Below are 17,291 nucleotides of genomic sequence, written 5' to 3'. Positions count from 1 at the left end.
ATATCACCCATCCATTAAACAGCAAAGTAAAGCAAATACCATGTTATCCTATATGCACCTTCCAGAACTAAGGAGTGCCTGGAGGAGAGTTGAGGAAACTGGAGATTGATTTGGAATTCAGTAATGTCTGCCCACTGGGCAAAAACTGGTTGAATCAACATTGTTTCCATGTCATTTCCACCCCCAAAATAAATGTGCTGATGTTGAATCAATGTGGAAAAAATCATCAACATACAGTTAGGCATTAATCTTTTTTTTCACCCAACTTTTAACCTAAATCCAATGACATAGTGCATTTTTTGATTTCACTTTAAATTCACGTTAGTTGACAACTCAACCAAATGTCATGAAAACTAGACGTTGACCTGACGTCTGTGCCCAGTGGGTGATTAGTTAGCTGCCTAGCAACTTTTATACTAAACACCCCCAGCGCACTGCATCAATTTTTAACATGGTTTGGAGTTTATTTCCCTGACTATTTTGACAAAGTCTAACTCATTCGAACTCAAAGAGCAGGGCTGTTAACCCAACAGCGTTTCCGGCTGACAGACCAGCACGACTCCAGCAAGCACTGCAGCTGGGTTCCCATGGTAACAGGCAAAGAGACTAGCAGCACTGTGACTTCGGAGCAAAACACCCACACCAGCCTCCTCCTTTCCTCCACCTACTTCTTCTTTATCTTCATCTCATTCATCTTCTCTTCTCTCTCTGTCCCCCTATTGTACTCTCTTCACTCCTGCGGCTGCATTCACCCGTCTGGGAATCTCCCTTTATTTCCATCCATCTCTGTATGCCTCTCTATCTATCTCCTCCTCCAGTTGACTTGTCCTGACATCTATCTATCCATCTCCAATGTATGTCTTTCCTCTCTCTCCCTACAACCCCACCAGGTTTTCATTATTTGTTAATCAATTGAATCATGGCTGGAACAAAGGCCTTCACCCCAATGGTATCTCTCCATCAACAGAAGACCTGTGTCCTCACTTTAACCTCCTGACTCCAATGAGAGCAAGAGCATTGATGATTAGGTGCTGTCACCGTGTGGTGAAAAGAGGGCATTACAGCAGTATGCAAGCACAGTATTGTCTGTCTCCAACCGTGGGTCTCTTCCAGCTATTTTATTATAGCTCTGAGAGGATGCCCTCCTGTCCTCTCCTCCCCCTCTGTGCCATCTGTCTGGAAACCCAGTCGCTATGCTCTCAAAACCCTTCAGACTGCAGCTGAACGGGACTTTCTTATCTGGGCTCAGCCACAGGGATTCCATTGAATAATCTTTATTGTCCCTGACGGACAATCCAATGGTAAACGCTAGACTCAAAGCAGGTAGAGACGCAGTTATTTTATTTATATATAAACAACTGCAACCTACACATTTTCATTTGTTTATTTTGCACACAGGTAAATATGCTGTAACTACTGTGTATATAATTTATAAATATGAATTCTATAAATACATTTGCAGGCTAATAAAACATTGTTTTTATGTCGATAAAGGAATATTAGTAATACAAAAGGTCGGCTGTGTTTTCTGAGTCATTAACATCCATATAAACACACCTCTCTCTCTCTCTCATACTTAGTGTGTACAGTGTGCATTGAAAGATATCCCGTGGAGGCCCACTGTGTTGAAATGCTTTGGAAGGATGGTATCGTATCATGTTGCTCTCATCCTGGCCGTGTTCCTTTTTTTTGTCTCTCTTCACCAGCCTTGTCCAGGTCTTCAGAGACGGAAGGGTGCTTCTTTCTGTTGGAAAAACAAGACCTCAACAGTTAGACTTTCTGTGGTAAAAGACTATGCTTACATAAGTTCTAGAAGGGACTTGGCCAGAGGGTCATTCAGTAACATTACATTCATCCTGGAAAGAAGAGGAAGCCTCACATAGATGTTAAACTAGTGATGAGTGAGAAGGTATAGACTACCACCATAAGTCTGGAGTAGAGGAGCTGGAAGAACAGCCAGCCACTTCCTGTACTCATCACGTACCTATGATACAATACAAAAACAACAACAACACAACACACCAACACTGATTATACACAGACCACACCGTGGAGGGCAGACAGAGGGGAGGTTAAGAACGTGTGTGTGTGTGTGTGTGTGTGTGTGGTGGGGGGGGGGGGGGGGGGGGGGGGGTGATTGTGTGTGCTTGTGGTGCAGGTCTACCTCCTTGTTGAAGAGACAGTGAACGATGTAGAGAAGGTGCCCTGCTGGGAGTTGAGCACGATGAAGAGGTACTTGAAGACCATGGTGGACTGGACAAGCCCAGCACCCAGGTACAACCCAGGATCACAAACTGTGCCAGGATCTTAAAGATGATCAGTCTGAAAGAGGGAGGGATGGAAGTGAGGGGGATGAGAGAGGGAGGAGGGAGGTGAGAGTTGGAAGGGGGAGAGAGAGAGGAAAAAGGGGGAGTGGAGGGAGGTAGATGAGAGAGGGTGATGGTGAGAGAGGAGGGAGGGAGGAAGTGAGAGAGGAAGGGAGGTGAAGAGAGGGGAGGGAGGTGAGAGGGGGAGGGAGGGCGAATATATGGGGAGGAGGGAGAGAGGTAGAGGGAGAGAGAAAGGAGGTAAGAGAGTGGGAAAGGAGGGAGGGATGGAGGGAGGGAATGGTATAAAAACATCATATGGATTCATATGAAGAGACCAAGAATACTAACACTACCACACATTCCCATCGGTATCAACAAACATACACATTACATGGCATAGTTACTGTATGTTCACAGACATATGTACACACACACCTGGTGTCTTTGGACTGTGACACACTCACTCTTCATGTTAGCCAGGTAGGTCTCAAACTCCAGATTGTAACGCAGAACAATATCCAGTTCAGCTGTGGAAGAGCATAGGAGGTCAGTGTGTGTGTGTGTGTGGTGTGTGTGTGTGTGTGTGTGTGTGTGCGTGCGTGTGTTTGTGTATGCGTGAGTGCATGTAATCCACTCACTGCTAGGACAGTACACACTGGCCCTAACACAGCCCAGGTAAAGTATTGTTCTGCTTCAGCCAGCATCTGAAACACAGAAACAAATGAAAATGTCTTGTAAGTGTGTGTTTACTGGAAGAGAGATAATATGTGTTTGTGTGTGTGTGTGTGGTGTTGTGTGTGTGTGTGTGTGTTGTGTGTGTGGTGTGTGGTGTGGTGTGTGTGTGTGTGTGTGTGTTGTGTGTGTGTGTGGTGTTGTGTTGTGTTGTTGTGTTTTATTGAAAGAGAGATAATGCATGTGTGTGGAGAGAGATCATGTTTGTGTGTAAATGTTAGTGAAGAGAGATAATGTGTGTGTTGTGTTATGGAGGAGAGATAATGTGTGTGTGTGTAAAATGTCTACTCACACTTTAGATACCCCCTAGCCGTCATCACGTTTCACAGCTGCAGACACACCCACGATCACCATGGGGATGCCATATCCAATCAGGAAGAGGTATTTCTTCTGAGAGGCCTTCCCTCTGGATGACCTGGATCCTAGAGAGTCTCTGGACCAGCAGGTAGAGCTGGAGCGCCTCCAGCACAGCATCCACAGGAAACTGGCCACTACCAGGAAGTGAGGAGACCTGCCATGATGGAGCACACCAGCTGGGGACAGAGAGGACTATGAGATAGATATTAACATATGGACATGCTCACCCGCATGCAGGCCATGCACGCCACACACACACACACACACACACACACACACACACACACACACACACACACACACACACCACACACACACACACACACACAGCACACCACACACACACACACAACACACACACACACATCACAATGAGAACGAAGAAGACATGTATATACAAATGAAGGTTCTTTCCTAACCCAGCACCTTGTGAGTGAGGTAGGTGTAATCCAATAGCCAGCAGCAGATGGGACAGGAAGAGGCAGAGGCAGAGGTGGAGGCGGGCTGTGTTGTTGATCTTAGGGTTCCAGCTACACAGCAGGAAGGTGAGGATGGCCAGAGCAAAGAAGACCAGGCCCACGATCACACACATTCTGTCACCCACTCTAGGAAGGGATTGTCCTCCGACACATCTGGAAGGATGGAGACACACACAATTAAGCATGAATACACATACTAACAATGTGCACCCAGAACACAAACACACACACAATCACAACCCACACAAACACAGAGCCTGTACCTCCCCTGTCTGCATGATGAGGGCAAAGGTGAGAGTGAGAGCAGCTACACACTGTGTAGTTCTCATCAGAGAACACAACCCAACAGCCGTTCACTGACCAATGCTCCCCTTGGTTCCATTCTCATATTCCATTCCTCTGTCTTCCCAGTACACACAGGTCATCAGGCCCAGCCTCAGCCAACCTCTGAAGAGAGAGAGAGAGAGAGAGAGAGGGAGAGGGAGAAGAGAGAGAGAGAGAGAGAGAGAGAGAGAGAGAGAGAGGAGAGAGAGAGAGACAGAGAGAGGAGGAAGAGAGAGAGGAGAGAGAGAGAGAGAGAGACAGAGAGAGAGAGGAGAGAGAGAGGAGACAGAGAGAGAGACAGAGAGAAGAGAGAGAGAGAGAGAGAGAGAGAGAGAGAGGAGACAGAGATGTTTAAATGCTGACAGTATGCTATGAGGGATGGAGGGGTGTATAGACACAGCTGGGGAGAGACGGAAAAGAAGGGAGATGAACAGATTAAGGGAGAGTGAATAACCAGCACAGACCAGCAACATCAACACAGCACCTCAACTGATGGACAGAAAGAGAGAGAGTTCATAAACAAGTTATTAAAGTCAATCAATTAAAACAATTGTACACCTCTGTGAACTGATTTATTATCAGGGGTTTAAAAATGCCCTAGTGGCACCAGGGACTTTAACAGTGACCAGCCAACCCTTTGATACAGGACGCAGTGGTGAGTATTAAAACTCTCACCAGTAATAAAATGAATGGCACTGTGTCCCCATTAACAAACGGCATCCAAAGATGTGAGAGTAGTGGCTGCTGCCATCTGGTAAATGGTGTCACCACAACCAAGAACTGGCAGAACAGTTGACTGAACAATCAGACAGACACACAGACACACAGACACACAGACAGGCAGACAGACAGGCAGACAGACAGACAGACAGACAGACAGACAGACAGACAGACAGACAGACAGACAGACAGGCAGGCAGGCAGGCAGACAGACACACAGGCAGACAGACAGACAGACAGACAGACAGACAGACAGACAGGCAGACAGACAGACAGACAGACAGACAGACAGACAGACAGACAGACAGACAGACAGACAGACAGACAGACAGACAGACAGACAGACAGACAGACAGACAGACAGACAGACAGACAGACAGACAGACAGACAGACAGACAGACAGACAGACAGACAGACAGACAGACAGACAGACAGACAGACAGACAGACAGACAGACAGACAGACAGACAGACAGACAGACAGACAGACAGACAGACAGGCAGGCAGGCAGACAGACAGACAGACCCTCTTGTGGCTCATGGTAAAGTTGACAGGCTCAGAGAGCTGGGTGTGGTTGATCTTGGGCAGTGTGGCGGTGATGACATCAGACAACATCTCTGTGTGGTTTTCTGTCTGCAAGAAGCTAGCACCCAGAAGGCTCTCCATCCCACTGACTGTCAGGAATACTGCTGATGCTGTACCTAGGGAAACAGAGTAGGGGGCTGTCGTCAAATAACACTCAGAACCTTCATCATCACCAACAACACCATCATCATCAATATCATTATCATCAGTATGATTCCCAATATAGTCACCGTCATGGTGATATTCTTCACTGTGATCTTAACCACCACTATGCTGCTGTGTCTGGTCTATCTCACCATTATTGTTTCTGGCCAGAGCCTTTAGGTTGATGTCCATGGTGTTTCCCCTGGCTGAGAGGGAAGAGGTGTCTGTACTGTTGGCCTCCATTACCTGCAGACTAATGTCTAACATACACATTTACAGTACAAGTATTATTTCATATGGGGAGAATGAGGGAGAGATTATGTGTCTGTTAGACACACAGATACCAGTTATACTTCAACTTCTACTGACAAGGAAATAAACTAAAGCAATACTGCATTACTGCAGGGGGGGGGGTGGAAAGGTGGTAGGGGCTGTATGTAGGTCCAGACTGCATAATGGTTCTTCTTACCCAGCTCAGGTGTGTGTATGGTTTTGTTGACCCGGCCCTGAGAAGGGTCCACTAAGGCATTCACCAGGAGCACTGAGATCTTCAGGACCACACTGCCAGACTCCCCACCATCCTTTCCAGCTCCACTCCACCCCTGGCCTGTACTGGCCTGCTGCGCTGAGATGGTTCCCGCTCCTGACACCTTCTATGGAAATAGATAGATCGATGCATTCATGAATGAGAACGGTAACATGCACACAATAAGGAGATTATTGTGGATAGTCAGGTTATTAGAATAGTTTGTTTAAAACGTTTGCATGCTTTGCAAGAAGAACCATTTCCCTTATAGTCCTGTTTACACTGACACATCGGAGATCAGGCTACTTTTGATAAATGCCAGAAATCGCCAATCCAATAAATAATTCTAACACGGTGACCATGTTATTTTTGAGAAGACTATTTGATTCAGAGTTCGGACATAAAAGTTTCTATGTGAAAAATATTTCTAAGACACATACAGTTTTTGCGAACTTCACTCGCGCATTAGATGGAAACGTGCGGTACCCGGTGCTGGCACATGCACAGATCAAATACATCGCTGGAACGCCGATGAAGATAAGCAGAACTCGGCCATAATCAGTTTAATATTGAATTCTTAATGTGCATGTAAAGTTACTCAATGATAAACATACTGCCTTGACTAAGACAAACTAACTCTACTCCGATTATTATGATTTAAAACAGAGTTGGAAGGGGGCATTACCAGGGCTGTCGAGAGGCTGTTTGTCACTGACTGAGGAAAAAGAAAATGGGAGAGAAAGAAGGGAGAGAGGAACGGGGGAGAGATACAATGACATTGGTTAGCATGTGGAGACATTAAACAGGACCCTCTGGGTAGGGAATAGAACTATGTACTGAAACCTGACCCATTTCCAAATGATCCACTAAGTAGCGCCAGAAATCAACGAACGAGCATGTCAGAGGCTGTTTGTCTCAAGCGTCTCAGAGTAAGAGTGTTGATTGAGGATCAGTTGAAACTTTAAGATCACATGAACAAAATGATATGAACAGGGGGAACCTGATCCTGGATCAGCACTCCTACTCTGGCAGATTTGATACATATGGCTCAAGATCTACAGAAGTGTTTAGAATAGATAGTGAGAGCTATGGGTTGTTAATTAGTATTTTTTTTACCTTTATTTAACTAGGAAAGTTAGTTAAGAGCAAATTCGTATTTACAATGACAGCCAAACCCTCCTCTAACCCGGACGACACTGGGCCAATTGTGCGCCACCCAGTTTCTGGACAGGACTCGTCTACCAGATGTAAAGGTTGCTATACTGACCCCCTCTGGTAGGACTATGTCAGGGTTCTCCATCAGTTGTTGGTTCATCTGGTTGAGGAAGTACATCTCCTTAGACTGGCCCTGCAGTGGGAACACAGATACAACATCAGCACAACATTTACACAACGTCAGCACATCAACACAACATCAATACAACATCAGCACAACCAGATGACAATGTTGTTACAACTTTGTCGTCAGTGAGACTTTTCCTACATCTTCATCCGACAGGATCAATTTTAAAGCCCACCATACTGTATGGGTGGTACTGGCACAGGATCCATTCTAAAGACCTGTGTGTTACCAACCACGTACCTCTGGGGGAACTATGGCGGCTAGAACATCATCAACACCTGTGAGAGGGGATGGAGGGAAGGAGAGAGAGAGAGAGAGAGAGAGAGAGAGAGAGAGGAGAGAGAGAGAGAGAGAGAGAGAGAGAGAGAGAGAGAGAGAGAGAGAGAGAGAGAGAGAGAAAAGAGAAAGAGAAATAAAAACAGAGAGAGGGAGAGAAGAGAAAGAGAAATAAAAACAGAGAGAGAGGGAGAGAGAAATAATATATCAAATTCCCATCAGACCTCTGAAGCATTTCACTACACTGGACTTCTTCTGTACATAATATATTTCCAAACAATACAAGTATGACTCACTTTCACACACAGTGACGTCAGTTTCCCACAGTACTCCAGTGGAGGAGAAGTATCCTTCCACACAGGAACAGTGGAAGGTGCCTGGTGCATTGGTACACACAGAGTGGAGACCACATAGACCAGGGGTGTTAGCACACTCATCTATGTCTACAGGGAGAAACAAACACTGGGATATACACACATACAGTAACGGATACACATACAAAGATACAGCACACATATACACACACACTTTTACATGCAAGCATACACGCGCACACTCAGTGAAGTATGTCACAGACCTAGGCATGGGTTTAAGGGGCTGGCTATGGCATCTGGGTTGGTGAGCAGGTAACCGAAGAGGCAGGTACAGCTGTGTGCTGCATAAGAGTTGGTACAGTTGGCATCGGGACCACACACGGTTTTGTTCAGACACTCATCAATGTCTGTAGGGTTCAAACCACAGATACAACTGATGAGAACAAGTTATGGTCTAGGTTATGTCCCAAATGGCACCCTATTCACTATACAGTATATATACACCTTGTATACATATACACCCTATATACATATACACCCTATATACACATTAACTATATACATACACCCTGTATACATATACACCCTAAATACACATTCACTATATACATACACCCTGTATACATATACACCCTATATACACATTAACTATATACATACACCCTGTATACATATACACCCTAAATACACATTCACTATATACATACACCCTGTATACATATACACCCTATACACATATTCACTATATACATACACCCTGTATACATATACACAGTAAATACACATTCACTATATACATACACCCTGTATACATATACACCCTAAATACACATTCACTATATACATACACCCTGTATACATATACACAGTAAATACACATTCACTATATACATACACCCTGTATACATATACACCCTATACACATATTCACTATATACATACACCCTGTATACATATACACAGTAAATACACATTCACTATATACATACACCCTGTATACATATACACCCTAAATACACATTCACTATATACATACACCCTGTATACATATACACCCTAAATACACATTAACTATATACATACACCCTGTATACATATACACCCTAAATACACATTCACTATATACATACACCCTGTATACATATACATACATACATCTTATACATACATCATTCACTATAGACATACACCCTGTATACATATACACCCTACATTCACTATATACATATACCCTGTGAACATATACACCCTATATACACATTAACTGTATACATGCACCCTATATTCATATACATACACCTTACATACACATTCACTATATACATGCACCCTGTGTACATATACATACACCTTACATACACATACACATTCACTATATACATGCACCCTGTGTACATATACATACACCCCATATACACATTCACTATATACATAGGGAATAGGGTGCCATTTGGGATGTAAACCTAGTCAGTGCCCCATGATACAGTATGTTAACGACAACAGCAGTGAGACAACACAGTACCTATACAGGGGTTGGCCTTGCTGGGGTCTAGGACTGGGTTTGTGGGTGAGAAGCCTGGGAGACAGGTACAGTTGTGGGCTCCTGGTGTGTTGATACAGACAGACTCCTGACCACAGATGGTTGAGTTGAAACACTCGTCAATATCTGTGGGGGTTCAATAGTTGAATAGTTCAGTTAGCATATTAGCATCTTACGACAGGGTGCCAGGCAGCATCCAGGTTGACAACATTATGGTCCGTAGTGTATGATATAGATAATAATATACTGTAACATAAAATGCTACCATGAGTTCTTCCATCTCTTTTAGGAAGCACTGTAAATCAGCGTAAGTTAGATGTAATGATGCAATACACATGACTGTTGTTATCCATTCAATATGTTCATGTTTTACCGGTCCCCATCTAGATAAATGGTTTATATTGAAATATTTAAAAAGTTTAATCAGATTTATCACAGAAAGCTAGTGTTAGTGCTGTTCAGAGACCTTGGCAGTCGAAGGGTCCGTCAGGCTTGTATCCATTGTAACAGGTGCAGGTGTAATTTCCTGGTGTGTTTGTACATTTACCAAAACCACCACAAACCTTCTCAATCTCCACACACTCATTCACATCTGGGGGGACATAGATTTAATATGCCAATATTTACAAAGTTCCACAAATCAAAGCACACAAAACTAGACAGCGTTCAGAAATTTGATTTTCTGTATGTTTAAAAAAAATCTTGCTTACACAGCAGACAGCAGACAAATTCACACATATATATTCACAGAGTTAAAAACAGCAAAAATTGCAGGTATGTCGTTCATAGCAGCCCTGAAATTCAAACTCTGGTCTCATGTTATTGATATGATTGGTGCAGTAGGTGTATGAGTGGTAAACATACCTGTGCAGGGGTTGCGGGTCGGGTTGAGTGCCAAGGCTGGGTCTGAGGGTACAAACCCCTCTAGACAGCTACAGTTGTAGACTCCTGGTGAATTAGTACAGTTGGAATGTGGACCGCAGAGATTAGCGGTCTCCTCACACTCATTGATATCTGTTGGAGAGGGTTAGGACAGAGTTAGAGGCTATCTTCTACATCAAGGGTGGAAAAATACTGCCCCGGGCTGCTAGTCAATTCAATGCAGCCCACAGTGGATTGTTTTCTAAGAAATACTTATTCTGTCCTTTAAATTTATTTTGAATAACACATATGCCATTTCTGAATCCTGATGTGGCTCTTGAGCCAAAAAGTGTGCCTACCCCTAGTCCTGTTCGACAGACAGACAGACAGATCAAACACGTAGGACTGTCTAAACTGATTTAACTGATAAAACCAGACAGCCCATTACATAGCTACTACGGCACTTCTACCTTGGCAACCGTAGGATTCGTTTGTGGGTAGATGTTTTGGAGGTATCTTGTATCCAGAGACACATTGACAGCCTCCATTTTTGGTTGTACTACACTCTGCAAGGGGACCGCAGGAGTCTACCACACAGTTCCTATGGTCTGAACAGAGAGAACAGACACACAGTCTACTTTAACAGTCTACTATTTTAGCTTGGAACAATGGGACACAAGAGGAGGTTCACTTCAAGTCAGATATAATGTCTCTGTGACCTTAACAGATTGACTGCTTCAAAAACAAGTAGCTTGCTTTATGATTTACTACTCTTTTACTATACACCAATCCATCAATTAAACTTCAGATAAAGTACATTTTAGCAGCTCAATATACTTAAGAGCTAAATAGACAATAACATGTGTTTGGGAGGAGTACTGTACAAGTCATATAAAAAGCAGGGGATTTCTCAACTCGCTACTCACATGTCACATAACCCATGTAGTCGATTGGGTGGTTGTTCATCTGCCTGTACACATAGAATCCTCCAGAAGAGCAGTAGATCACTTGAATAGCTACATTGTAATTACAGCAGGAACCTGTGTTTCCACACGCGTTGCCCGTAGTTGGAGTCTCAGACTCAGACTGAGGATGTGTAAAGGTCAGATGGATGGGATAATATACCCCGCTGTAAGAGAGTGGAGCACATTGTGGAATGACGGTGTCCCCTCCGATCCCGACGTAGCGCACCCATATGTTTGTTCGCTGTATGTCGGTATTGATGGGGTAGCCGGGGATAGAGGAAGAGCTGAAGAGATAGTTACGTCGAGGCTCATCCAGAGCCGTGTAGCCATCACAGGAACCTGGGTGGAAGAAGAAGACAATAAAAAATAGAGCCCCAATGCCAGGGTTTAGCTATGGGCCCACTGTTCCATCATCAGGAGAAATTGAGTTACTTCTGTACTGTTAAACCTCCTACCAAATATCAGAACTCATAATCAAACTGATCACATAGAATACAAAATAAGAACATGCAGGGGTTATTGAACTATTGAACTTCCCACTGGGCACAGACATCAATTCAACATCTATTCCACATTGGTTCAAAGTCATTTCATTGAAATGACATGGAAACAATGTTGATTCAACCAGTCTGTGCCCAGTGGGTACCTACCATTAGGATAAGAGGAAGTCCCAATGATGAACAGAGAACCTGAAAGGAAGGAGAAGACAAAAAGTCAAGGGCAGGCAGTAATACTAGATGGTGATCATTTGGGATAAAATACTGAAATATCAGTTCACTCACCCAGGAGTAGAGACAGAGAACAGTAGCTCATCCTGACAGATCCCTCTTCCAGGGCTGAATACATTGAATACCTTCACCCAGTCTAACCCATACGTGCATCCCAAGAGAAACATCTCAATTTGCACACCATCCAAAACTCTGTTATCAGAAGGTTTGAGACTTATGCAAATGATCTTTTTTAGGTTTGGATACAAACCTCCATCTTAACAAAACAAAGTGAGGGAGACGATGGCTGAGGTCAGAAGCTATTCTTTCACTGATGGCAGGGAGGGGGAAGAGGGGGATGTCATCCATTTTGAGGCCTGCTCTGTGGTAAATGCTTAAGTAGCATAACACAGCCTCAGACAATTACAATAGGCAACTCAAATTGGCTTTGCAATTCAGAAGCCTAATAAGGATTTTATTGTAATCTCTGGAAATATCCAACCATCAAGACTTGGCCTATAGCCTAGAGATGTTATGCTTGTGGTGTGGCTTGACCACAGATCAGATCTGGTCGTTGTTAGCCTACTGTCATTAAAATGCATCTTAAAAAATGATGACCTATCCCAGTAGCCCACTTGGCCCTTATAGCCTACATGGCAAAATATAACTAGATATGAATGTTGGACAATCAACGAACAGGCCTATATGGTGAAGTGAGTGCTACAGGCTCCTCACACCACCAATATGCTCTCATTCACACAAGGGTTATTACAGATGGGATGGAGGCAACGATGAGTATAAACCTTAGATGAATCCCAGGGGCTGGTTTGAAGCCACTATGCAGCCATGTTTGTGCTCCTCCACCGTTGTGAAAAGGTTTTTGGAAGATATACTGTAGAAATGCATTTATTCATGTATACATTTGTTTTTGGCAAGTATATTCTATTACAGGCACCCTAATGCATATTTTAAATTACATTATGTGAACTGAACATACTATATATATAAAAAATATATATATATAAAATATATATTTTTTCCTTGAAGTAAAACATTTTGAGAGCACTAATGTTACTGTCTCCACTACAACAACAAAATACATTTAATTACTGTAGAATTCCATTCATTCCTATGGAGGACACCTCTTTCTGAGGAGTAGCTTCATAGCCTATCATTGGCCAATACATAGCATCCGCAATCTAGGGTTTATATACATCATTGCATGGAATCATGTGCCCTCTGCCTTGTTAAATAGATACATGGTGCTCCATACCCATTACAGCCTGGCTAATTGAAAGCAAGGAATTTTTCAACTAACCTGTTCTTGTCGATACTTTCTTTGTTCTGATTCGGTTAAAAGTCTATATTATAAATGTTTGTGTCCAGTTGCAGGTGGTTCTCCAAAAGTTAGAGAATATTCAGAAATATATTCATCCATGTATTGTATCAAGTGAGAAATGCCTCTTGCATGTGTGTAGATCTTTGTTTTGGTAGCACTGTGTGACGTGCTGTCATCTAAAACCTGTAGCTATAATCTAATAAATATCTGAGCACTTCAACCTGCCTTGCCTCTTGTTGAGTCTCTGTCCGTATGACTGCTAAGGTCTTTCTACAGAATACTTGAAGCTTAATTCAAATTTGCGGCAAGATAAAAGAGGTGCTCATAAAAGATTTGTGCATATCACAGGTCCTTACGTTATGTTTTAATTCAGGTGAGGAGTTTACACAATTGGTCAAATAAAATCACAGATTCTCAAAGTTTTGGATACTGTGAAAAACCCTTGTTGCCACTTAGACTCTCAGGTTTCAAAATGACAAGTGTGTGCACGTCAGGGCAGTGTTTATTAAACAAAGAATGTCTGTTAACATTGCTGCTGAGCTTGAAGACAGACAGAGATAAGCCTTGACTTCTATCTCACCTGTTGACTCATGGTGGTTCTCAGAGAACACACCTGAAGGGGACTGAGGGGGTTGGGGAAGCCTTTTTTGTTTATTTCCCTTACATACAGAATATTACAAATCTGTTAATGCTGTTCTCTGTCTCAGTATGCATTTCTCTGATTGTTTTTCTTTTTTCGAGTGGTTTCTCACAGGTACAGGAAATTATTCAATGTGAAATGCAAATACTACAACTGAATGAATATAACTGAATGAATATGATTTCAATGTTATACCAGTACCTATAACTCCCTTCTGAAAAAATGATAATCTTATAAAAAAGTTGGTCATACAAAACAGGGGTAACCATGCTGATGGAGCGATACTGTGGATGGACTAGACAGAACAAAGACAGAAAGAAGAAGTAGAACCTAGAAATAAGTAAAATAGTGCGTCATTGCTCACTGTTTTGCCTGTGCTGTCAATTTGTCTTGTAAAGCTGGGCATGCTCTGTTGCATCTGATGATCTCTATGTAAATACAGCACACTGACAAGACAAATGGAAAATAAAGAAACCAAGAACAAAAACACGTTTTTCAACTCCCTGTGTTCATGTGAATAGGATTTGAGAAGGTAAATCGCAGCTGTCTTTGTGCAAACCTGGTTTTATTTGTAAATGTATTTTCTACCATTATCTGCAGTCCTCTCTCAACATGCTTTCAGGGGTTCAGGGCGGTTCATTTGAGAGATGAGGGAGGCCAAAGCAAAGATTCTATGTAAAGCCCACTTATGTCAATTCTCTGAGTCTTCATTTGTATACTAGTCTATAATGTTTTTGTTTATTTGCTTCTTGATATTTCTGTAATAGTATAGTATTCCCTTCCTTATTCTGAATTTCCAATAATTGCAACCAAAAAAATGTAGTTAGATGAGCATTTCCCAGTCCAGGGGCCTCATTTATCAAAGGTGCATGCACACAAAAAGACTCTAAACCTAAGGTGCATTCAGTTCACTTGAACGTTTGCTAAATTGCGGAATGGTTTGTACTGAACGACACATTTACCCAAAACGTTCTTTCTTGTATGTTATTGAACAGGCTTTGAGGTACTTTTGCTCCCGTTTGGTGGGTGTGGCGAGGTGTGGCTTGAAACAAGGAGTGACCTATTTAAAGGGCATTGGGCATGCTGACTGCGTTCCCCAATCCACAACCCAACTCCACATAGTTTTTCAACTGGTCGTTTAGTACAGCACCGTTTCTGTTCAATTAAACATTCCAGAATGTAAAGACTTACTGAATGTAAAGACTTACATAATCATATTGCAGGACGTCTCTCCTTTACTGACATGACTGACTTATTCCCACGACACAACAAATATTAGCCTACCATTTATCCATCACTCATTTAATAGCCAAACTTCCTTGAAAATAAATAGCTAGACAGGTAGCCTATTTAAAATATTTGACAGCTTAGGCTACAGTAGGCCAATTGCAGTGCAATTGGAGCACAACATCATAGCCTATTTAAATGTGGAGCCAATACCAAGGGAGGAGATAGAAACACAATAATCTATTGATAAACAAAATAATCCGGGCTGCTCAAATTAGTATGATATGTTACGTTTGGCATGGTATGTATTAATTTGTGGATGTCCATCATATTTTACTCATTACAATTCGTATGATATGTTACGAACTACAATTTGTATGATATGTTGCGAATTACAATTTGTTGTGGCTAATGATAGCTAGATGGCTAGGTGGCTAATGCTAATATTAGCTAGGTGGTTAACTTTAGCTAGGCTATGGGTTAGGGGTTTAGGTTAGTGTTAAGGTTAGGGTTAAGGTTAAGGATTAGGTTAAAGGGTTAAGGTTAGGGTTAAGGTTAAGGATTAGGTTAAAGGGTTAAGTTAAAGGGTTAAGGTTAGGGGAAGGGGAAGGGTTAGCTAACATGCAAATAGTTGCAAAGTTGCTAAAAAAGTAGTATGCAGTTGCAAAGTTGCTAATTAACTAAAATGCCAAATGGTGTTTGTGATGAGATTCGAACACGCACCTTTGTGTTGTTAGACAATCACGTTAATTCAAACACGCAACCTTTGTGTTGTTAGACAATCACGTTAATTCAAACACGCATCCTTTGGGTTGTTAGACAATCGCGTTATACACCCATCCATCCATCCATCCACCCCAACCAACCACCCCCCTTTAGTTTTGCCTTAAGTAACCTTCTGTCTTATGTAACCACACCACACCAAACGTAACATATTATATTCATTGAGTATCCCAGATTTTTTACTATGTTATGTCTAGTCTATGAGACCAGGTTGAAATATTGTACAACAATTCGTATTTTCCGTAGAAGTTTGCTGTAGCATTGTTCAAATAGACAATCAAACTTGCAAAATGTGCTGCCAGTGTTTGGCACTTGCTATAAGCGCCATGCATTTTTTGTTAGAAAAGGTCACTGCAAAAGATAAAAACATTACACCAACTACTTTAGATAAATGTCATCTAATTTGCCATTGCATTATCTTTTAGAAACTTTTATAGCATCTTCAACATCTCCAAATCATACAGCAAATGAGGGTGTTTTTGTACCATAAAAGGTGAACGGAGTGTGTTTTCCAGGCAGAGTTGTAACACTCCTTCACAAGTGCACAAATATAGTATGACTGTAATTTATCAATGAAAATGTGTATATATTGCCCGATACAGTTTGATAAATAAAAATAATTTGTTGGTAAATAACGGAGTCTTGGCAAATATGCAGCAGGGTAGAATCACAGCAGCCTACTGTAGATGGTCTCTCAACAGTTGTCAACCAGATGTTTTCAATCATTAATCGTCACCAAGGATTTAAAGTAATTGTACAGTGAAAATCTCACTTTTAAAAGTCAATTTCTGTTAACTTGTACGCAAATAATGTTGACCCGTTATACTCGTACTTGTGGCCAACGCATTAATTGGAGAAAAAAAAACACTTCAAAAATCACACCTCAAACTTTTATCTCAAACAATGTTTAAAATATGCTTGCTATTTCCTCACAGAGGATGATGTCATCTAACTGCAATAATTATACTTTTTAGAAGGAATTGTAATGAATTATAGGTCATATTTCGTAGATAACTGGAAACAATGGACAGTTGTTTTAATAATAGGATATTCTTTGGTTTCGCGGCACGAGCCTATGGCACCTATCTACTAAGAACTAAGTGCTGTTTGAATTTGTTTT

The 17,291-nt window shown here is 42.1% G+C and overlaps 1 protein-coding gene and 1 long non-coding RNA gene across 2 annotated transcripts; both read right to left on the bottom strand.

Moving 5' to 3' along the window:
• Positions 1 to 5,453: 5,453 nt before the first annotated feature.
• Positions 5,454 to 6,395, bottom strand: LOC116374309 (uncharacterized). Its single transcript, XR_004210161.1, has 3 exons — positions 6,121 to 6,395; positions 5,804 to 5,911; positions 5,454 to 5,623 (listed from the first exon to the last, which is right to left on the bottom strand). It is a non-coding gene; the product is annotated as an uncharacterized LOC116374309 (long non-coding RNA).
• Positions 6,396 to 7,076: 681 nt separating this feature from the next.
• Positions 7,077 to 12,288, bottom strand: LOC116374335 (latent-transforming growth factor beta-binding protein 1-like). The gene is made up of 12 exons (XM_031825986.1): positions 12,258 to 12,288; positions 12,126 to 12,164; positions 11,437 to 11,814; positions 10,981 to 11,118; positions 10,514 to 10,663; positions 10,116 to 10,241; positions 9,632 to 9,775; positions 8,373 to 8,516; positions 8,092 to 8,238; positions 7,760 to 7,797; positions 7,445 to 7,525; positions 7,077 to 7,136 (listed from the first exon to the last, which is right to left on the bottom strand). The coding sequence occupies exons 1-12, from the start codon at positions 12,286 to 12,288 to the stop codon at positions 7,077 to 7,079; spliced, it is 1,476 nt and encodes a 491-aa protein (XP_031681846.1).
• Positions 12,289 to 17,291: the final 5,003 nt, after the last annotated feature.

This window comes from Oncorhynchus kisutch, linkage group LG6 (genome assembly GCF_002021735.2).
Source record: "Oncorhynchus kisutch isolate 150728-3 linkage group LG6, Okis_V2, whole genome shotgun sequence".
Taxonomy (NCBI): domain Eukaryota; kingdom Metazoa; phylum Chordata; class Actinopteri; order Salmoniformes; family Salmonidae; genus Oncorhynchus; species Oncorhynchus kisutch.
Note: the sequence above shows the minus strand (reverse complement) of the source record. Positions and strands in the feature narration are given on the sequence as shown.